The sequence below is a fragment of the Sinocyclocheilus anshuiensis genome, unplaced genomic scaffold (genome assembly GCF_001515605.1).
Source record: "Sinocyclocheilus anshuiensis isolate Anshui unplaced genomic scaffold, SAMN03320099.WGS_v1.1 scaffold804, whole genome shotgun sequence".
Classification (NCBI taxonomy): domain Eukaryota; kingdom Metazoa; phylum Chordata; class Actinopteri; order Cypriniformes; family Cyprinidae; genus Sinocyclocheilus; species Sinocyclocheilus anshuiensis.
The window spans coordinates 363,837-387,100 of NW_015557098.1; the positions used below are offsets into that span (position 1 = coordinate 363,837).

Sequence of the window (23,264 nt, forward strand, 5' to 3'; positions counted from 1 at the left end):
CAGCGCAGTACTGCTTTTCTGACACGCCACACGACCCTTCAGCTCAACCGCCCCAGTGCTGTCCACATACTGCAGCGCTTCCAGCACCTGCCAATATAACACTATACTGTTAGCACTGACTTTGGTTAAAACATTTGCAAACATTTATTGGTGATTTTTAACACCAGGTGAACAAAGAATGGTAAAAAATGTTAATGATTGATGCACAAAATATCAGCGAATGTATCAGTATTGGCCAATATTAACATTTCAAATTATTAATTCTGGTCTGATTAAGATTATTGGAAGCAGATACTTTTTGGTCTTCTTTTTCCATAATTAGAGCAGTTTACACTTTTCTGTCCCAGGTTTCTAAGGCACTACACTGTTATCTATTTTTTCTATTGTGCATGCAATAATGGTTTAATGTCAAATTTCACTTGAAACTTAAAGGAGTTGTTCACCCAAAAATGAAAATTTGCTGAAAATTTACTCACCCTCAGGTCATCAAAGATGTAGATGAGTTTGTTTCTTCATCAGAACAGATTTGGAGAAATGTAGCATTACATCACTTGCTCACCAATGGATCTTCTGCAGTGAATGGGTGCCGTCAGAATGAGAGTCCAAACAGCTGATAAAAACACCACAATAATCCACAAGTAATCCACACTCCAGTCCATCAGTTAATATCTTGTGAAATGAAATGCTGTGTTTGTAAGAAACAAATCATTAAGATGTTTTAACCGTCGCTTCTGGTCAAAATATGAGCCTATAATCCATAATAATACTTCCACAAGTGAAAAAGTCCATCTGTTGTTCTCTCACATCAAAATCCACTGACACATTTGACTTTATTTTAGTCAGTTTTTAAGTTAAAATGTTGGATTTGTTTCTTACAAATACGCAGCTTTTCACTTCACAAGATGTTAATTGATGGACTGGGGTGGTGTGGACTATTGTGATGTTTTTATCAGCTGTTTGGACTCTCATTCTGACAGCACCCATTCACTGCAGAGGATCCATTAGGTTATTGGCAGGCCTATATATAATTAATGGATGCTATGTATATGTGTGTATGTGTGTGTGTGTGTGTCTGCATGTTTATATATAAAACTCTTGTTGTTATTCATGACTGCGTATCAAAAAACATATTACTGTGCTACTGAAACATATCCATTTATAACGTGGACATGCAGCAGAATGAGTAGATGGACTGACCTTGATTCTCTGATGGTACTCAGGCAGCAGTGTCAATGACTGATCTGACACCAGGAACAGAAGCATGTCAAGCTCTTCCTGTACACTCATCCTCTCCTGCACACGCGCAAACTGAGCAAGATATTCACACAGAGAGAGAACATGAAAATGACAGTGAGAGAGAGCGAGTTTATCACTCTACTCCATCAGCGCACTGCAGAAGGTGAAGGCTGGAAGTGATTACTGAGAGCTAATGAGACACATCCTTATTCCGCCCTGCCACTGTCACACTCAACACACTCAATTCTGTGCACTTGGAAGAGTTACTGTACCAAATGACTAAATATGGATGAGAAAATACAGCAAATACAGCAGTTAGATTAGAAATTATTTTTTCCCTTTTGTCTGCACAGTGGATTTGGACATGACCTAAAACAGCAGGAAAAACACTACCAATCAAAAGTTTGGGGCTGATAAGATTTTTAAGTCACTTATGCTCGATGAATTTATTTGATCAAAATACAGTAAAAGCAAAAGTCAAATATTATAACGGTTTAAAATAGCTGTTTATATTTTAATATAATTTGAAATGTAATTTATTTCTGTGATGGCAAAGCCAAGAGTAATTTTAAAGTAATTTCACCATTACTTCATCTTCTGATTGACTGTGATTATGTCACTTTCTTGTTCTTGTAGAAAGAGGTTATGCCAATAAATTCATATCTGTATCTTTTCAGCTTCACGGCTACATGGAGAGTGAGCCTCTGACCCTACAGCTGTTCATTGGGACAGCAGACGACCGTCTTCTCCGGCCCCACGCCTTCTACCAGGTCCACCGTATAACCGGGAAGACCGTGTCCACACCAAGCCACGAGGTCATACAGTCCAACACCAAAGTTCTTGAGATTCCTCTATTGCCTGAGAGCAACATGAGGGCCATGTGAGTATGCGTGTACACTCCAAAAAGACACTAAGAAACAGGAAAAACACAGAGAAACATCCAAGCCCAGTGGGGGGAAATGTTTGTACATCATAATTATGTATATCCACATGCATCCTGTGCATGTTTCCTGCAATAAACAACATTGATTCTTTAGACACCCCTCCGTTTTACCGCCGATCCTCCTGTTGTGAAGGCAGTTGCTAAGCAGAAGTGTGTTTTTTGTGTGTGTAAGGAGTCCCAGTGCCGTGGGTTTCCCTTGTATGAGCTCCAGGGCTTGTGAGAGGATCCATTGGTGAGCAAATGATGTAATGCTACATTTCTCCAACTCCTTTCTAATTAAGGAAACAAACTCGTCTACATCTTGGATGACCTGAGGATGAGTAAATTGTCAACAAATTTTCATTTTTCATGTGTGTGTGGGTGTGTGTCTACATGTTTATATACAAAACTCTTGTTGTTCATGACTGCATATCAAAGAACATATTACTGTGCTACTGTCTATACCATGGATATTCACCAGAATGAGTAGATGGACTGACCTTGATTCTCTGATGGTACTCAGGCAGCAGTGTCAATGACTGATCAGACACCAGGAACAGAAGCTTGTCAAGCTCTTCCTGTACACTCATCCTCTCCTGCACACGTGCAAACTGAGCAAGATATTCACACACAGAGAGAGAATATGGAAATGACAGTGAGAGAGAGCGAGTTTATCACTCTACTCCATCAGCGCACTGCAGAAGGGGAAGGCTGGAAGTGATTACTGAGAGCTAATGAGACACATCCTTATTCCGCCCTGCCACTGTCACACTCAATAAATCAGAGTCTGTGCACTTGGAAGAGTTACTGTACCAAATGACTAAATATGGATGAGAAAATACAGCAGAAGATACATTTAGATTAGAAATTATTTTTTCCCTTTTGTCTGCACAGTGGATTTGGACATGACCTAAAACAGCAGGAAAAACACTACCAATCAAAAGTTTGGGGTCAGCAAAGAAGTCTCTTACTTACTCTACAGTAAAAACAGTAATATTGTGAAATATTATTACAATTTAAATAAGCTGTTTTCTGTTTGACAGGGTATCTGCAGGCTTTATGAAGGTAAATTTAAGACTTTTAGAACCAAGTAAAGAAACTTTAAGGAATAAACTGAATGGAACACAATATGTCAATACGGTCTCTATGTAAATGTAAATGTCTTGTATTAGCAGTGCTTCAAAGTATAAAAATACAACAAACTTTTACTGTACCTTCTGTTCACACTGACAAAAAGTGATGCTCTTCATGTATTTTTGTCTTGTTTTCCAGTGCAAATGTCTAAAGATTCTTAAATCAAGATACATTTACTTGAAAAGCAAAATTACATAAAATAAAAAGTCTTTGTTTTTTGAGAAATTGATCCAAATGAAGTAAGTTTATGATTACAACAAGAACAAATATCTGGCAAAAGGCTCAGAAAAACCTGTTTAATTCAAAGGGGACACATGTCGAAAATGTTTTTTTATGGTTTGCTGCTTAATATTTTGGTGGAAATGTGATTCATTTTTTTCAGGTTTTTATTTATTTGATTAATAGAAAGTTTAAAAGAACAGCATTTATCTAAAATGTAAATCTTTAAATCTTTTGTAACATTATAAATGTCACTTTTGATCCATTTAATGCATACTTACTGAATAAATGTATTAATTTCTTTCAAAAAACAATCGTACGGACCCCAGACTTTTGAACGGTAGTGTATGAATGTGACACATGAGTATAACACACAGACCTGTTCAGTGAAGGTGGGTGAGTGGATACAGTGGAAGTCTTTCAGACAGTCCTGTAACACTCGGTGCCTCATCACTCCCTCCACCACATCCACACCCTTCAGGTGCAGGTCATTCACAGGGTCCAGGGTCGTAATACCATTTGGATTGGCCTCAGCCAATCGCAGGAGCTCCTGAGTTGCTGTAGAAATAGCCTGACCTGGTGGATCAAGTCTAGGAAGGGAAGTTTATTTATTATCATTGCCACAGTTCAACAAATGCAAATTCACTCACAGCTTAGATGAGCACATACAGACCTGAAGCGTGGCTGCTGTCTTTTATTATAGTTGTCGATGATTCTCTCTGGAATGACCTTGAGGGTTTTGGTTGTGATGGCAGAGATGTCCTGCAACTTCAGTTTCTGCACCGTGTGACTGCAGGGTCCTACACACACAGTCACACTGTAACTGACACTTTAACAACAAAAGAAGCTGTAAAAGTAGTTGTGACGTTCATGACGTCACTCTCCTAACTTGGTGATTTACGGTGTGGGCAGGTAAGGTTTTGGGGTGGATGCGATGCTGTGTGTGTATGTTTTTGCTCACCCTCTGGAATAAACAGTGTAGTGCTGTAGATGGGATGGAAGGCTTTATTAGACAGATCATCACCCGCCGCCTCCTCGTTACCCTTCTCACAGATAATGAGAGCGGTGAACGTGCGATTTACTGCATCGTTGGACACCTGTGGGAGGAGATGAGAGGAAAGAGAGAGAGAGGAAAACAAATAGAGGAGATTGAGGTCAGCTGTGCAACTTTCTTCTTAAATTGTCCTCTGGGAAATACACTACTGTTCAAAAGTTTGAAAGAAAGTAATACTTTTAATAAGCAAGGATGCATTAAATAGATCAAAAGGGACAGTAAAGACACTTATAATGTTACAAAATATTTTATCTCAAATAAATTCAGTGCGTTTGAACTTTATATTTATCAGAGAATCCTGAAAAAATGTATCATGGTTTCCAGAAAAATATTAATCAGCACAACTGTTTTCAACATTGATAATAATCAGAAATGTTTCTTGAGCAGCAAAAAAGCATATTAGAAATGATTTCTGAAGGATCATGTGACACTGAAGACTGGAGTAATGATGCTGAAAATTAAACTTTGATCACAGGAATAAACAGCATTTTAACATATATTAAAATTTAAAATATATTAATATATTTAAAATACATTAAAATATTGTAATAATATTTTACAATATTACTGTTTTTAATCACATAAATGCAGCTTTGTTGAACATAACGCACTTCTTTCAAAAACATTAAAAATCGTTAAAAAAAATACTCCTAATTATATTTCAGATTGTCTGCTATACACTCAAATTAGAAGAAAACATCTATATATAGCCATAGAAATATGACTTTCAATTTTTTTTATTTAAAAAAAAAATCTTATCTTTTATCTTTAAATAAAAAAAATATCTTACCCCACTTTCCCAAATGAATGCATGATATTGTCATTGGTCATTGCTGCAGATGTGTGTTCATGGTTAGAGAAGGAGAAGTTGACAGTAAAATGTGTTCATTATTCAGGCACACACCTGTAGAATGACTCCCAGGGCGTTGTGATGCTGGCCGTTGCTCACTATTACCACCCTCCCCACAGACAGAGCTTTCAGTCCATTCATTGACTCCAGTACAGCTCGCTGCCACACACACACACACACACACACACACACACAGAGTGTGATTATTTTAAATATAGAATACAATTTATATATGTATGTTTGTATGTATGTATGTGTATATATATATATATATATACACACTGTACATGTATGCATTTTAAATATTATATAGAAATAATAATTGGTCTGGTGGTTTTGAAAGCACTTGATGGCTCTGATTGCTCTTATTTTTCTTAAATTAATAAATGAACTAATAAAAAAAATAAAATAAAATACAAATCAAAAATATTGTTTTCAAATAAACTAGCTACATATTATCATCACCTGTTATAATAACAACAGATAACTGTAAATTCTATGAATTTAAATCATATCAGTGTTATTTTAGTATCACTGAAATACAACAATTTTTAATAACATTTTTAAGTAGTTTATATTTTCGTTTATTATATTTGTATATTTCATATATTTCATTTTTTGTAGTATGTTTTTTTTGTGAATTTTAAAATATGTGTATATGGCTTTTAGTTTTAGTTATTTTATTACATCAAATTGAACAAAATGAAAATGAGAAATGTTGCCTTAGCAACTAGTTGAAATAAGTTTTTTTTTTTAAATATTTAATTTGATTTCAGTTAACGTTCATTTTTTTGAAGTAACAATTTTTTTATGGTTTTAGTTTACTATAATAGCCCTGAATGAAATTTAAATCAAGATAATTCTTTTTTTTTTTAATTCAATTAATGCAATTCTGTCATTTAATCCGAACCCAACTGTCCAAGGTTTTTCTTAGCTGGTTTATAAATGCATGTAATCGCCCAAATGCTGTGAATCCAGTATTTGAGCTCTGTGATAGCGTACACTGTACTCATATAAATGTGTGTGTGTGTGTGTGCACCTGCAGGGTCTCTGTGGTGATGCGCAGCTCTGTGATGGTGTGGTAATATGACAGTAAATCAGATAACTGCCCCTCCGTGTCCAGCGGAGGGAGAGAGGAGAGTGTGTTTCTCAGCTCACTTATTCTCTTCTCATGAGCCTGAGCAACACAAAGACAGAAAATGACTTGGCTAACCGAATGAGTTTCATAACATTTCATCATATATTTAATATTTCCGCCTTTTGTAAGACTGAATTACTGAGTTACTGGGGCATGCAGACCCCACAGACATTTCAACGTCACCCAAGGGCTGCTGGGAAATGAGGCCGTTTACCTGCGTATCCCTGTGGTTCTCAGAAAAGCTCCTCCTCATCATGTCGGTGACCCTCAGGGCCTCCACACGCAGCAGATTCAGGATCATGGTGTAGGTCAGTCTGAACTGAGAATGCAGCACTGTCGGCTTCCCCTGACACGGAGAAAAAAACGCCACACATTAACACCATCTCTCTGTGCTCTTGTATAAATGTAATTTATATCACCCATTAGCATTGATTCATTCATTGACTGCCAATATTTGAGCTACTTCTAAGACTATGGCGTACAGACAAATAAAACAACAAACTGGCTTCAAACCATGACAAATAATAGCATGAGGACACAATGTAAGGATGTTGTGTATCATGACGCTTTGTGCTCATCCAGTGTAATTAGAGTGGGGAAATGGAGTTGACATACAGCAGAGGTCCAATCACACAGCGGCCCTTGACAACACACTGTGCGTTATTACAGCATCAGCTGCTGCTGCCATGACGTCCATGACATGGAGCTGATCAGCACACAGATTACTGGCCCATCTGAGAAAAACCACATCTCACATGGACTGGGACAAACTCATCAGCAGCTCAAATGCATGGGGAAAATCAAATGTTTCATGCTCTTTGCCTTTTTTCTTCTTCTTTTTTTTCAAAACAGCATGGAAATTACTTGGAAAAATAACTATATCATTACATTTTCTGAGGAACTGCCTCTGCAAAACTCACTGCCCTGATCCTAGGGTGTTTGCGATAGCAAACATGTCAGAGTATCTTGAACATGTTACTGAGCTGTTTTTTTACTGATCCAATTCAAATGATATTCTGGTCTCTCAAAATTAATCACTTGCCTCTTCAATATAAGTCTATGGAATTTATTTATGTAATTTATTACCTTCCAGGTGAAAAGCAAAGCTAAAAAATTAAGCTAAACCTAATATTAAAACTATTAAAAATTATTGTTGGAAGTGAAATTGAGCTGAAATAAAATATAAATATTAGATGCAATAGTTAAACAAACAAAAAAAGTTAAACAAAGTTTAGGTTGAATTACTAGAATTTCTAAAACTAAAACTGAAATTAATTAAAACCATGTAGAAATGTATATATTTAGAAAAAACAAAAGGCAATAAAAATGAAACAAAATTACTAAAACTTAAATTAAAATTAAAAGGGAAAATAAAAGCTATTCAAAATATTAATAAATAATATAATAGTATATAAAAAACTAATATTTTACAATAAGGTTCCATTTGTTAACTATACTTAATACATTAACTAACATTAACTAACAATGAGAAATACATTTGTTACAGTATTTATTCATCTTTGTTAATGTTAGTTAATAAAAAAAAAGCTGTTCATTGTTAGTCCATTTTAGCTCAGGTCCATTAAAAAACATTAATAGATACAACTTTTCATTATAATAATGTATTAGTAAATGTTGGAATCAAATATGCTTTAGAAGTATTTTTCATTGTTAGTTTATGTTAACTAACGTGGCTAACTAATGTTAACAAATGGAACCTTGTTGTAAAGTGTTACCTGAATACACTAAAATAACACTGGCTCCAAACCTTAAGTCCAAAAAACACTACAAATCAGCTTTCATGTTGATGCTGGTATGTGTAATGTGGAGACTGGCAAAATGACAGCAGCACTAGTGAATGCTGGTGAGTTCTGTGCTGGAATGGCACTGAAACAGGGACAGGGGTTAACTGACTGAATAGCTGTGATGTAAAACACTGAGAGGTTAAAACAGCTCCGGCACGCTGGACGCTCTAATGAAGAGGAGCTCATTCACCCACACTCCATCCACAAGAGGAGGACAGAGGTGCACTCACAGGCTGCATGACTCTAAAAAAAGACCAGCGACGCTTGTATTTGGCTCCAGATTGAACAATCAGGCAGTGATTTACAAAGACGAGATGGGATACCTCTTCTCAGATCATAGTAAAGCCTGGATTAGGAGGAGATTGCTGCAGTAATGGCAGTAAAAATGGAGGACTTTACCAGCTATGAACAAAATAACTTTCCTATCATGCACCAGCGGAGAGAGCTGTAGGTGTTTAACACAGACTGACCAGCATCATGGCGTGGAGGTCTCCCATATCATGAACTCCCGCCTTACAGAGGATGATAACAGTCCCTGTAGCATCCAAACCTCTTCTGCCCGCACGGCCCGCCATCTGAATGTACTCACCTACACACACATAGTTTAGTATCAGTTGTGTAATCTTTTAAACAAAAACATTCTATACATTTACATTTAATCTCACTTCGAAAGTGTCACACACTCACAAACAACGATTAATCGCGATTAATCACATCCAAAATAAAAGTTTTTGTTTACATAATATATATGTGTGTGTACTGTGTATATTTATTATGCATATATAAATACACAAACATACAGTATATATTTTGAAAATATTTACATGTATATATTTACATTCAGATAATTTATATTATATATAAATATATTTAAAATATAAACAAATATATACATGCATGTGTGTGTATTTATATATGCATAATAAATATACACAGTACACACACATATATTATGTAAACAAAAACCTTTATTTTGGATTTCTCGGACATCATCAAGCCGTGTGATGCTTCATTAGTGAATGAGCATAGATTAACATCTTAATAATCAAATGGAGTTTGATCAGCTGCAGGCGCATCCCACTTCCTGTTCCCTTCCCATCACTTCCTGTCACCGGGATCCCCCTCCCAACGGCCCTCGGCCCACAGAGCAAGAGCTCCTTGATCAAGGCCATCTTTGAGTCAGGAAACATTACAGCTCAATTACCGTTTAAACCGCTTAATTATCAACCCAAGAGAAGAACAGAAAGAAGGAGTGTTAAGATGCCCTTCAGCATCATGTGTTCTCTCACTTTATTCTTGTCACACTTTGTGTCTACATTTATCTAGATCTCACCTTTTGTTTTCATTCATGGAAAGCTATTAAATTATACCTCTGAAACGATGGTTTTCAAATGTATTTACTAGTGCTGTCAAACGATTAATCGCGATTAATCGCATCCAAAATAAAGGTAATATATGTATGACAGTGTGTTTACTGTCTTTATTTATTATGTATATATAAATACAAACACATGCATGTATATATTTAAGAAAAATAAATATAAAAATGTATAGAGATGTAAATATTTTAAATATATACACTGCATGTTTGTGTATTTATATATGCATAATAAATATACACAGTACACACACATATATATTATGTAAACAAAAACTTTTATTTTGGATGCGATTAATCGCGATTTATTATTATTATTATTATATTATTGTAAAATATACTTTGCTTAAAGAAAAATAAGCCGTTTTTTTTACCATTTGAGGCCATTAAGATTTTTTGGCATTGCAACGCTATTTCAATGACAATTAAGAATCCAATTATCTGTGAATCTTTTTTTTTTTAGATTAAAATAATCATATAATTTATCATATATCATATAATTTAATACAACAAATACTACCATGACAGTATCTTTTAAACGTTTGGAGCCAGTAAGATTTCTTTTTAAAGAAATTAATACTTTATTCAGCAAGGATGCATTAAATTGATTAAAGTGGCAGTAAATACATTTCTAATGTTACAAAATATTTATATTTCAAATAAATGCTGTTCTTTTGAACTTTCTGTTCATCAGCTAATCCTGAAAATATTTATCACGGTTTGCACAAAAATATTAAGCAGCGCAACTGTTTTCAGCATTGAGAGTAATAAGAAATGCTTATTGAGCAAAAAGAAAAAAAGTCATCACCAGAAAAATTACTTTTTAAAATACATTAAAATAGAAAACAACTGTAAGAATATTTCACAATATTAGTGTTCTTACTGTATTTTTGATCAAATTAAAAAAAACATGAAGAAATTTTACAGAACTTTTAAATGGTAGTATGTACTTAGAATTATCTTTCACAATTAAATAATATATCTTTTTTAATTACAGTAATAAGAATGGTATTTATTTTTACATTTTTTAGAGGTAGTTTAATTGTGTTTAATTGTCATAAAATTACTTGAAACATTTTTCCAAAATGGGCATCAATTTCTTAAAATTTTCATTCAAGTAAAATGTATAATTGTCTTTAAATTTAAAATAACAATTTATAATTTTTCTATATTTTGATTTTGGGGGTGAAACATGACCCAGACACATTTTTTTATATGTATTGTCACATCTACCCAAATGTTTTATGAATATCTATTTTGTGTACTTTTGGCAATATGCAAAATGCAATGGCTAAAACAGGGCCATCTACTCTCAAATCTGTGATAACTGTGTGCTATACTCTCTCCCTCTTCCCTTTTTTCATACACACTATTATTAGAAGAAAAATAGATTTGAGCAAACTCAAGCATCTCTCTCTCTCTCTCTCTCTCTCTCTCTCTCTCACACACACACACACACACACACACATCAAAGGCCTCCTGCTGTCTCACTGCAGTCCGGTCACATGTGCACAAACATCTGCACTACTCCAGCATAATTAATCTGCTCATTCATTAGAGATGGCTAATGCATCAAATACCTGGCCATCAGTGGCGTCTGTCTGCCTGTAGCGTCTCCGCCAACAAGTATCTGACAGCTTCTTATAATGTCTATTTGTATGACAATTTGTATAATAATTGTAAACAGTTATCATTTTAAATGAGAATACCTGCAACAGGCGTGCTTAAGAGATGTAAGTCAGGATATGTTTGGACAAAACAGGCATTTTGTTGTTTGTAATGTAAGACAGCAAAGGAGCTGTGTTTTTACCGGGCAGCAGGTTTCTGAAGCCTGTGCCGTCATGTTTGCGGATGCTGTCGAACACGACGGTTCTGGCAGGCATGTTCACACCCATGGCAAACGTCTCTGTAGCAAACAGCACCTGAAAGAGAAAAGTCACCAACTCTTTTGCTTTTCTCTAATCAAATACAGTTATACATTTAGCTTTTCTATATTCAAATAAAGCTTGTACAAAACAAGTCCATAAAACAAACCTTTACTAAACCTCTGGAGAAGAGCATCTCAATAATCTCCTTCAGGATTGGCAGGATGCCGCTGTGGTGAACACCAATCCCTCTCTTCAGCAAATCACGCATCAACAGGATCTGTGGTGACAAAATTAATTTTTCTGTGGATTTTTCAAATACATTTTAAAATATATTCACATAGAAAACAGCTATTTCACAATATTACTGATTTTACTGTATTTTTGGTCAAATAAACACAGCCTTGGTGAGCATAAGAGACTTCTGGTAACACTTTACTTGAAGCTGTTATGTATGATGCATTATAAAGGTATTCATAATGTACAATGCAATGCATTATATCTGTAACAAAAGTTAAAATGCATTATAATATTTGCAGATCCCTTGTTACATCTGAAATTGGTCATTTATCAAGTGTTTTAATGCATTGTACATTCTAAATATGTAACTATGAATCGATAGGTGTTATAATGTATTATAAGAATTATTCATAGAATCATAAGATGCATTACAAGTAGGGCTGTGCGATTAATCGAAAACGCGATTTGAGACGTTGCGATTTCCTAATCGAAAAGCCTGCGATGTGGACGCGATATTACTCTGTTCCAGAGCATATGCATGACTGCCAGCCTTGAGTTGCAATCTTACTTGCCCTGGGCAAGAGTGAGCGCACCTCCGTTCTCCCCAATCAGCACTGCTCTAGCCAACTGCGTAAACACCCACCATTAAAACAAAAACCGGAACGCGGGACGGGAGAGAGACAGAGTGGGATTATGGCGTCTACTGGGTCAGATCGATAGTTAGGCAAATTAAAACTAAAGAAAACCGTATGCAAGGCATAATTAAATCTATTTATAATGCATTATATATAAAGGCTTTAAGTAAAGTGTTACCAGACTTCTTTCAAAAAAAATCTTATCGACCCCAAACCTACATAGTAGTGTATACTTTGAATTTGTCTTTCAAAAAATGTAATAATACATCTTCTTTTATTGCATTACAGTAGTAAATAGTGGGGTTGTTACATTACAGCAGGTTACTGAGAGTTTAACTGTATTTAACTGTCAGTAACATACTGTAATGTAAAAAAAAACAAATTATTTACTACTGTGATGCAAAAAAAGATGATGTATTATTTTGTATAATTTTGAAAAAGTATACACTAAATAAGTTATGACAGTGCAAAACATCTTAATGTTCCTAAAATAGGCTTCAAGTAAAATGTAATTTTTTACTTTTTCTTTTGTTTGATTTCAGGGTGGAACATGACCCAGACATACATTTTTTAAATATCTTTGATTTTTTTTTTTTTTTTAATAAGTGTTGATTTAATCATTAAATTGAGTTATGTATCATTTATCAGCATTATATTGGGTATAAGCCACCTTGTTTTTCCAGATATCTGAATTAGCCAATGAAAACTCTTGTTCTACTGCTACACTGGACCCAAATCTCATGTACCTGCGGTAACTGCCGATCGCCTCCTCTCAGTCTGGTCAGGCTCTTCTGCAGGAAGGAGTGGATCTCGCTCTTCTCTATGGAGCTGGTGAGGTCCAGAGAGGTCAAAGAGCGGGCGTTTTCATCACAGCGTGTCCGGGAGAAGGTGAATGCCACCACTGGAGTCTGCTGCCTCTGAGACAGATAGCTCAGCAGCGTCTGCCACACGGCTCGATCCTAACAGAGAACGGGGAGGATGAAGAAAACACCGTAAAAAAACACTGTAGTTGCAGGAAATAGAGATCACTTGTTTAAAAGAAAATGACGGGAGGTTCAGACACTGACTTGACTGGCTGTTGTGTTGTGCTGTGACACGTTCTTTGTGCCGAAAGACTGTGCATGTTTACTAGTGCGTTCCTTCTTGGCTTCCACTGCGGCATAGTAGCTGAAAAACAAAACACTTGTTTCAATTTAAATGAATTTACAAAAGCCCTTTGCTATACTTTTGTAAAACTTTGTTTGAAGTCCATCTATAATGTTAGTCTAAATACGTTATTCAAATATTTTTTTTTTTGAGGTTAAAACGTCATCATATAGATTTATACACCATTTTCAACCCTCTTTCTGACCTTTATTTTACTAAAACACATCTGAGTTGAAATTTTATCTTAATTGCAGCAGATATAGTCCATTTACAATGTAGAAAACAATCAAGCAACCAGACGGACACTGCAAACACATTATAATATTAAATGATTTATTATTATTTTTCATCCACATTCCAAGTTTACTGTCTCTATTTTACGCTCTCTTTATTTATTTTCTATTTCAAATAAATGCTGTTCTTTTTAAATTTCTATTTATCAAAGTATCATGAAAACAAAAATGTATCACAGTTTCCCCAAAATATGAAGCAATTCTGTTTTCAACACTGATAATAATAAGAAATGTTTCTTGATCAGCAAATCAGAATATTAGAATGATTTCTGAAAGATCATGTGACACTGAAGACTGGAATAATGATGCTGAAAATTCAGCTTTGCATCACAGGAATAAATTACATTTCAACACACATTCAAATAGAAAACGGTTATTTTAAATTATAATAATATTCCACAATATTACTTTTTATTGAATTTTTGATCAAATAAATGCAGCCTTGTTGAGCATAAGAGACTTCAATGAATCTTCAATAAATCTGAAATGCATTCTTGTTTTGAAATGCAATCTTGTTTTGTGACTTAACGCACCCTTTAGTGAGGAAGTTTCCAGAGGGGTCCAGCAACAGGAAGAGCTCTTTCTGAGTCTTGGTGCTGTTGCCGGTGTAGAGATAGTGCTCTAGAGGAACAGGCCTCTTAATTGTGCTGATCACATAGATGGGCCGCTTCTTGATACGCCTGAGGACGGAGAAAGCACAGTAAAACCGTGTGAGCTACACAATCTACATAGAGCAGGATAAAATGGCTTTGATAATACACACACCCAATCCATTCACTGAACTCCACTGCGTTTGGCACTGTGGCACTCAGTAGGATGATGCTAACATGCTCTGGCAACATGATAAGCACTTCCTCCCACACCACTCCCCTCTGACAAACAACAAAATCATATGAGATCTGAATGCAATAAAGACAAAAGCATAACTGAATTAGATTTTTGAACTGAATTCATCACCTCTGCATCGTTGATATAGTGAACCTCATCAAAAATGACCCATTCCAGATCTCGAATTACCTCGGACCCATTATAGAGCATAGATCTGTTAGGAGGAAGACATACTGATTTACAAAGACTGTAAAAAAAAAACAAATCATGCACGTGACTAATTATGAATTATAAGTAACTGACATGAAGGCCTGCTATTGGATAATCACCTCAAGATCTCAGTGGTCATGATGAGACACGAGGCTTCAGGGCTCAGTTGGACATCTCCAGTCAAAAGTCCCACGTCACCGAATGTGGTCTTGAAGTCCCGGAACTTCTGATTGGACAAGGCCTTGATGGGGGATGTGTAAATGGTCCTGTCAGGAGGAACAGTGATATTGGTATGAGCCATTCATCTAATGTCACAGTAAGACAAGATATGTTTACTTATTTAGCACATTTCATACACAATGGGAATTCAAAGTGCTTTATTTACAAGTACTTTTAACGTGGTTTAAAAAAAATAACCAAAACTGCAAAGAAATTTTTTTTTCCAAATACCTACTATTTAAAAGTTTGTAGGTATGATTTTAATTTTTTTTTATTCAGCAAGCAGGTTTTTTTTTTTTTTTAAGTGACAGCAACGCAGTGTTATTTTTGTATCACTGATATACTATTATATTTTTTGTTGATAGTTTGAATTTAATATATATATTTTTTTTGTTTTCACTTTAATTTTAGTTAAAGTTTTAGTAATTTGCTGTTTTTTTTGTTTAAAATGTTTTCATATAGCTTTTATTAATTTGTATTAGTAGTTGTAGTTACTTTTATACTTCAAGATAAACTAAAGTCAAACTATGAGAAATGCTACCTGGGCAACTAGCTGAAATAAAATAATAAACAATTTTTGTTTTAGTTTGGTTAACCTTTTTTTTTTTTCCCCCCAAGTAACAATTTTTTTGATGGTTTTAGTTTAACTATAAAAAAAAAACCTGCAGTAAGACATTAATAATGTTAAATAAATGTTATTTTCATGGTTTCCACAAAAATATTAAGCAGCACAACTTCATCTTTGATAATAATAAGAAATGTTTCTTGAGCAGCAGATCAGCATATTAGAATGATTTCTGAAGGATCATGTGACACTGAAGACTGGAGTAATGATGCTGAAAATTAAACTTTGCATCACAGGAATGAATTACATTTTAAAATATATTCAAATAGATATCAGCTCTTTTGAACTGTAATAATATTTCACAATATTACAGTTTTTACTGTATTTTTGATCAAATAAATGCTTCCTTGGTTAACGTAAAAGACTTCCGTTAACCAATCCCAACTGATCCCAATCTTTTGAACAGTAGTGTATTAAAAAGTAAAGACCTGGTCATGTGTTTCTGGGAAAGTGCAATTGCGTATTCAGCCACCACGGTCTTGCCGGCTGAGGTGTGAGCCGCGACAAAGACGGAGTCATGAGCTTCGAGTCGGAGAATAGCCTGCTTCTGAAACACGTCCAGCTCGAAGGGATACTGAGACAGGGCAGGAATAAAGAAAAAAAACAAACAACCCTTTATTATAGCAAACTCACAAAAACCATGTGCATAACAGCAGCTTTGCTATTAAACCTTGTAAAATGATGAACAAATAGTGAGTTCTGACCTTGAAGGCTGGATCAGGGATACGCTTGTAGAAGTCGTCACAGGGTGAGGTGATGTCCACAGGAACGGCCCATTTTTTATTGTCTCCCTTGTCTTCTTGCTGAGGTTTCTTCTTTTGTTCAGTCAGACTTACTGTGTTCGCTGAAGGCTGAGAAGGAGAGTTGCCTGAATCCTGAAGAGTACATGTGTTTAAGAAGAACATATTTTGAAAACGACAAAACAAACACAGAAATGTCGGGTAATCAAATGCATAAGAATTCTGTCTAAAAGTTATACACACTTTAATTCCCAGGTCCTCCAGGCTGTTAGTTCTGGGAAGTTTAACGGTCTCCTCTTTTTGGGAGACTCCCTCTTTCTCCTCTGGCAGAGCGTCGATGACATCATCAAAGGTCGACAGTAGTGACAACAGGTTCAACTCACTCTTCGTGGTTTTGGCTTCTAAAGGCATTAAAGAGACAGTCCACTCAAAAATGAATCATCATTTATTCATCCTCATGTCGCTCCAAACCTGTATGATTTTCTTTCTTCAGCAGAACATAAAATAAATTATTTAGAAAAGTCTCAGTGTGTTTTTTGTCCATAAGTCAATGGGCACCAACATTCTTTAAAATATCTTCTGATGTGTTCTGCTGAAGAAAGTAAGTCATACATGTTTGGAACGACATGAGGGTGAGAAAACTATGACAGATTTTTTTATTTTTGGATAATAATGCACAACCTAAAGAGGGATGATGATAAGTTATACATGCAGAGAGCAATACTGAAATCAGACCTTTGTCACTGAAGTCCATACCAGCCTTCAGCCCAGGAGGAACCGCCAACAAATCTAAGTCAAGAAACAAACTGTCACGGTTTCTTTTTCTCTCCCACACACTCACAAATGATTGTTAACTGACAAAACGAAACAGACCACTAACCTTCCTCAAAGTCAATGTCTTCTTCCAGCTCTGACTTTTTCTTAATCTGCTCTAACGTCAGTTCTTCCATTCCAGCTGTACGAGGACAGAAGAGTTTAAAAACTGGATCATTTTTAAACACAATTATGAGAAGTTGATCTAAATATGAACTACTGAACCTGGCAGAAATGGATAGTTTGTGTTACTCCCTCTCAGACTCTCTGACGGAGGTCCAGGCTGTCTTTGTAATGAGAGAGAATTTTTGGCAGACAATCCTGTGTCCTCTAATAACACCTGACATCAAGAAAAAAAAATTTTTATATACATTATAAAAATTACATTACATTATAAAGAACATTTACTGTGGTTTCCTTGCACACATTAAAAAAAGGAATTTTAATTTAAAGATGAAGAGCATAATTTAGACAACACATTTTCTGCAGAAACCTGCAAAAAAATAATGATTGTTTCCAAAGTAAGTAAACATTTATTTATATAGCACCTTTCAAAACAAAGTTACAAAGTGCTTTACAATAAAAAGATCAGTACAGTAACAAAATACAAAAAATACCATCAAAATGAAGAAAAAGTCATATGATAAAAATTAGTCTTAAGAAGAGACTTAAAAGAGGATACAGTAGGAGCCTGCCTAAGATCCCCAGGCAGGGCGTTCCATAGCTTAAGCGCACGGATAGCAAAAGCGTTGTCACCTTTGGTAACAAGTCGAGATTTTGGAACCATTAATAGGGAGGGTCGGAGGATCTCAAGCAGCAATCAGGCTCATAAGGAATTAATAAATCACAAATATAGGCAGGAGCCTGACCCTTCAAGGCCTTAAAAACAAGCAACAAAACCTTAAAATCAATTCTAAAACGCACAGGCAACCAGTGAAGAGCAGCAAGAATCGGTGTAATGTGGTCACTTTTCTTAGTACGTGTTAAAAGCCTAGCAGCAGCATTTTGAATCAGCTGCAATCTTTGGAGATTTCTCTTGCTAATACCAGAATAAAGTGCATTACAATAATCAAGTCTGGAAGAAATAAAAGCATGAATGACCTTTTCCAAATCTGCCAAAGAAAGGAATGACTTTATCTTTGTTAGTTGCCTCAGTTGTGCAAAACAAGACTGCACCACTTTACTCACCTGAACATCAAAGGACAGTTCTGAGTCAAAAACTACACCTAAGTTGCGAGCCTCTTTTCGAACATTATTAGATAAGGCACCCAGACTAGAGATTATTAATACTAGCACTACTGGGGATGCATGGGGTAATTATAAGCACTTCTGACTTGGAGTCATTCAACTGCAGAACATTTTTCGACATCCAATTTTTGATTTCGATGAAGCATGACATAATATGGGATGTATCAATAATACCAGGCTTTACCGGGACATACAATTGCGCATCATCTGCATAGCAGTGGAACTCAATGTCATAACTGTGCATAATTTGACCCAGGGGTAACATGTAGATAGTAAACAGAAGGGGACCCAAAATAGATCCCTGAGGGACCCCACAAAATAAAGGAGCACGAGAAGAGGAGGCATCTCCAAGCACTACGGAAAAAGACCTATTCAACAAATAAGAAATAAACCAATCCAGAGCTACATCTCTGATACCAACATAAGTTTTTCATTTTTGTTTCCAAAACAGCTTTCCATTGGCTGGGCAAAATGATAGTCTGACTCAAACTCAATCATTGGTCGAGTGGGAAGATGACATGTTGAGACAGTCAAATAAACTAAGCAATTTTTTTATGAATCACAATTTTTACATTCTTCTGGAAATAAACCTATCCAGTGTTATTTTAGTCTCACTTGTATGCTATTATTGTGTTTATTAACGTTTTAAATTAGCTTTTATTTTTATATTTTCAGTTTCCATTTTAATTTTAGTGTAGTTTAATTTGTGCTTTTGTAATTTTATTAGTTTTTGTTTGTATTTAAATATTTATATTTCTTTTTTTCTTTTTTTTTTCAGTTTCAGTAATTGCAACTATTTCAACTTCTTATTTCAGTTAGTTGCCAAGGCAGTATTTTTAAATTTTAAGTTTTTATATTTTATATTACATCTAATATTTATATTTTTTAGTTTAATTTCATTTTGATTAACGAAAATTATTTTAATAGCTTTGGTTTTAGGTAACAATAACAATACTAAATCTATCTTTGAAGATTAAAATGGAATACGAAAACAAACTTTAAGATCGGCAAACAGAACGCAGTAAATGTTTTCCAGCGTTACCTCAGTGAAATCCAGCAGCATACCGGTGGTGGGATCTCTGACCACAGACAGACCGGAGTGCAGTGGAGACAGTGAGCAGTGCAGGAGAGAGTCCACCTCTTTGTTCCGCTTACTTATCCTAAAGGACACATTTGTAATTGACAAAACGGAGTAAAGATAAGATAGGCCTATCTACTGCAAAGACAATCACTATCTTCTGAATGTGTCTCATTTCATACTTAAGGAACTTGTGGAAGGCATCATCTACACCGTGTACCGGGAGCCAAGCAGGGTCTCGCAGAAAACGCTTTTCTACCTCTGTTTTTAGATCTAGACAAGTAGGAGGGAGCCCATGGGGAAGCTGAAAAAGAGAAATATTCAAGAATATAAATACAAAATTAGCATACACAAATGAATACCATTATTGTTTTAGTATTATTAAACGACTAACTGTGCTGTGTGGAGGCAGGGGTCTGTTTTGGGGCAGTGGGTGTGTGATGAGCTCAAGTCTCCCCGAGCAGCCCATCTCCAGCAGAGACAGGGGCAAATCATCAGGACCCACTGGGGGCAAATCTACACGCAGAAGAAAACAGCAGTTCATCAGTACCACTGCAACTACAGGCCAGAAAGCTCAGGAAACCCACTGGATCATGCATGGCAGATGTAGATGTAGCTGAGCTGGCTGTCATAGGAGCGATTTACGACACAAAGCAGCCAAATCCTCAACTGGCTGCTGATGATATTATTATACCACACCAGGTAAGCACGCAGAATTACACAGTGCAAATAAAAAAATACTGCTATTTTTTTCATACCTGTTTTGTCCATGTCACTCTGCAGTTCTCCAGTGTCAGTAAAGTTTCACTCCTGCAGGAAGCTGCGCACAACTAAAGGGACGGAAGGTTTTTATTAGTATTTTTGTTTACTACTATACAACATAATGGTCTGTGTGTGTGACCTAACATAGATTTACGTTTTAATGTACTTTAAATACACCGTAAAACAAAAAAGAATAACTGTGGGCAAACTATTTTGTATGAGCTGCTTCCGCGGATGACAACAGATGGCGTCATAATTGTGCGCCGAGCGAGGAATTACTGCAGACGCCTATTCTCATTTTCTGAATTTAAGGTAATTTCATATAAAGCACCGTCTTTATGCAGTTTTTTTAAAGATATGGTTAATATGGTGATGCATTGATTGGAAAATATATAAGACATCTGCTCAAACATATTGCTGTTTTTTCTTCTTCCTGAAGATCAACCAAAATGGCAATATTTCCCAGTTCACTGACAGAGGAGGAGGAAGCACTGCAGAAGAAATATGCTAAATTAAAGAAAAAGGTGAAAAATGTAGTTACGGTTCTGATCATGTGTTTTCTAAGGCTACATTTTGGAACCGTGAAAAGCACATTCACAAAATAATAGTATCAAAAAAGTCAAGTCATATTTAAATCTGTACAATAAATGTACACGCTTTATACAATTCAGATAAAATAATAATAAACAGCAAAATAATATTCATGTTCCAAAATGTATAAATTATATAAAAAAAAAAAAGTTTGAGCTGTAAACCAACTCTACAGAAGACATCTCATTATTCAGCTCAAATCAAATCAGTTCAGTGTTGATTCACTGCTGACTGTTGCTTTGTAGCCTGAAGTTAAGACGGACACCGTTTTTGTTTTATCCAGCTGTATTTATTCAGTGCAACTGATTATTTACGCTTTATACAATTCAGATAAAATAATAATGAACAGCAAAATAATATTCATGTTCCAAAATGTATAAATTATATATAAAAAAAAAAAAGTTTGAGCTGTAAACCAACTCTACAGAAGACATCTCATTATTCAGCTCAAATCAAATCAGTTCAGTGTTGATTCACTGCTGACTGTTGCTTTGTAGCCTGAAGTTAAGACGGACACCGTTTTTGTTTTATCCAGCTGTATTTATTCAGTGCAACTGATTATTTTCTATACCCAGTGTATATTGTATTTTAAGCCCAAACTTGGGAAGCCAAAGGCAAAAATACACACACATGTATGTATATATATATATATATCTTTTTGACATACAGTATTGTCTACCTTCACTTCTGTCATGTAGAAAAAGGCCCTAATGGCTCTGAAGAAACAGAGCTCCACCAATCAGACGGGTCAGATAGGACTGAAGCGCAGTAAGTCAATTTATGGATCACTAAACTTTCCAGATGCAACTGAAATAAGTTTGCATGAAATCTGTGATCTATGAATGATCTCTCTGATTGCCTCTGTTAAGCTCTGTCAGATCAGCCGGTGGTGGACACAGCGACCGCAACGGAGCAGGCCAAAATGCTGATCAAGTCCGGAGCGATCAGCGCCATCAAATCAGAGAACAAGAACTCAGGCTTCAAGCGCTCCAGAACACTTGAGGGTAAACTTAAAGTAAGAGACGTTTTTCACCCCATTAATGGCGAGTCAACATAAATTTGATTTGTTTTTTTATACAAAGCTACAAATACAAAGGATTTTCTTTGTTTCTCAGGATCCTGAGAAAGGTTCTGCCCCAGCATTCCTGCCATTTCAAAGGAGCGTCTCTACAGATGAGGAGCCTCCTGATGTAATGTTGTTTTACACTGTACAAATGAAACCAATCAATATTTGATCAAAAATACAGTAAAACAGTCATATTTTGAAATATTATTATAACTTAAAATAACTGCTTTCTATTTGAAAATATTTTAAAATGTAATTTATTCCTGATGCAAATCTTAATTTTCAGCATCATTACTGCAGTCTTCAGTGTCACATGATCCTTCAGAAATCATTCTAATATGCTGATTTTTTTTAAACATTATAACACAATAACACATTGTTCACAATATTACTATTTTTATTGTAATTTGCAGCCTTGTTGAGCATAAGAAACTTATTTCAAAACATAAAAAAAAAATAATAATTTTGATCGGTTGTGTCAAAAGTGTGATTGTATGAATATATGTAAATAGCTAAATCTGTTAAGTATATTAAATAGTGTCAGTAGACTTGACTTTACATCATGTTGTTTCTTCTTGCTGTAGTCTGCTAAACGAATCCACAGGAAATCCCTGTATGAGAGGTGAGACTGTCAGACTCAGAATAATACTCGTAATCTAATACCTTCATAGAAAAAGTATTGCAGGAAACATTAAGGCTGTTCTTTCTGTCCTATAGTTTTGTTCCTGGAGATCGATCTCGTGACGATGAGGGAGGAAAGTCGAGTCGAGATTCTGAGCGCGATCGGGAAAGAGAGATGGACTGGGAGAGAGATCGAGAAAGAGACAAAGAGAGGGACCGTGAAAGAGACAAGGAGAGAGAACGAGACCGTGAACGTGAACGGGACAGGAGCCGGGATAGTGAAAGGGACAGAGACAGGGACCGAGATCGAGACAGAGAAAGAGACCGAGAGCGGGACGGACCCTACAGACGTAAGTGAATCTGTGCAAAAATAAATCACTTCCATTCAGTGTCCATATTGTGTCATTACAGTGTTTGTTAAAGGGGTCATAGGATGCCCATTTTCCACAAGTTGATATGATTCTTTAGGGTCTTAATGAAAAGTCTGTAACATAGTTTGGTTAAAATTTCTCAATGGTAGTGTAAAAACACCTTTTTTACCCTGTCAA

At 35.5% G+C, this 23,264-nt stretch overlaps 2 protein-coding genes across 2 annotated transcripts in view; one reads left to right on the top strand and one right to left on the bottom strand.

Moving 5' to 3' along the window:
* Nucleotides 1–20,643, bottom strand: part of LOC107677455 (helicase SKI2W-like) — a 24,377-nt gene extending 3,734 nt beyond the window's left edge. Inside the window, exons 1-27 of the mRNA XM_016472363.1 lie at nucleotides 20,435–20,643; nucleotides 20,071–20,192; nucleotides 19,859–19,980; nucleotides 19,641–19,758; nucleotides 17,576–17,690; nucleotides 17,418–17,492; nucleotides 17,273–17,326; nucleotides 16,781–16,938; nucleotides 16,502–16,672; nucleotides 16,226–16,371; nucleotides 15,073–15,219; nucleotides 14,873–14,957; nucleotides 14,681–14,787; nucleotides 14,449–14,595; nucleotides 13,544–13,643; nucleotides 13,223–13,435; nucleotides 11,771–11,881; nucleotides 11,547–11,658; nucleotides 8,829–8,947; nucleotides 6,768–6,899; nucleotides 6,455–6,592; nucleotides 5,470–5,574; nucleotides 4,473–4,608; nucleotides 4,185–4,311; nucleotides 3,891–4,101; nucleotides 2,659–2,769; nucleotides 34–87 (exon numbers count right to left, since the gene is read on the bottom strand). Of these exons, the coding sequence (XP_016327849.1) occupies nucleotides 34–87; nucleotides 2,659–2,769; nucleotides 3,891–4,101; nucleotides 4,185–4,311; nucleotides 4,473–4,608; nucleotides 5,470–5,574; nucleotides 6,455–6,592; nucleotides 6,768–6,899; nucleotides 8,829–8,947; nucleotides 11,547–11,658; nucleotides 11,771–11,881; nucleotides 13,223–13,435; nucleotides 13,544–13,643; nucleotides 14,449–14,595; nucleotides 14,681–14,787; nucleotides 14,873–14,957; nucleotides 15,073–15,219; nucleotides 16,226–16,371; nucleotides 16,502–16,672; nucleotides 16,781–16,938; nucleotides 17,273–17,326; nucleotides 17,418–17,492; nucleotides 17,576–17,690; nucleotides 19,641–19,758; nucleotides 19,859–19,980; nucleotides 20,071–20,192; nucleotides 20,435–20,447 (3,249 nt within the window). The 5' untranslated portion in view covers nucleotides 20,448–20,643. The remainder of the gene's footprint in view (nucleotides 1–33; nucleotides 88–2,658; nucleotides 2,770–3,890; nucleotides 4,102–4,184; nucleotides 4,312–4,472; nucleotides 4,609–5,469; nucleotides 5,575–6,454; nucleotides 6,593–6,767; nucleotides 6,900–8,828; nucleotides 8,948–11,546; nucleotides 11,659–11,770; nucleotides 11,882–13,222; nucleotides 13,436–13,543; nucleotides 13,644–14,448; nucleotides 14,596–14,680; nucleotides 14,788–14,872; nucleotides 14,958–15,072; nucleotides 15,220–16,225; nucleotides 16,372–16,501; nucleotides 16,673–16,780; nucleotides 16,939–17,272; nucleotides 17,327–17,417; nucleotides 17,493–17,575; nucleotides 17,691–19,640; nucleotides 19,759–19,858; nucleotides 19,981–20,070; nucleotides 20,193–20,434) is intronic.
* Nucleotides 20,644–20,660: 17 nt separating this feature from the next.
* The window catches only part of LOC107677468 (negative elongation factor E-like), a 6,972-nt gene continuing 4,368 nt past the window's right edge, over nucleotides 20,661–23,264 (top strand). Inside the window, exons 1-7 of the mRNA XM_016472380.1 lie at nucleotides 20,661–20,750; nucleotides 20,878–20,962; nucleotides 21,728–21,797; nucleotides 21,899–22,044; nucleotides 22,145–22,219; nucleotides 22,680–22,717; nucleotides 22,813–23,066. Coding sequence (XP_016327866.1) covers nucleotides 20,888–20,962; nucleotides 21,728–21,797; nucleotides 21,899–22,044; nucleotides 22,145–22,219; nucleotides 22,680–22,717; nucleotides 22,813–23,066 — 658 coding nt within the window. The 5' untranslated portion in view covers nucleotides 20,661–20,750; nucleotides 20,878–20,887. The remainder of the gene's footprint in view (nucleotides 20,751–20,877; nucleotides 20,963–21,727; nucleotides 21,798–21,898; nucleotides 22,045–22,144; nucleotides 22,220–22,679; nucleotides 22,718–22,812; nucleotides 23,067–23,264) is intronic.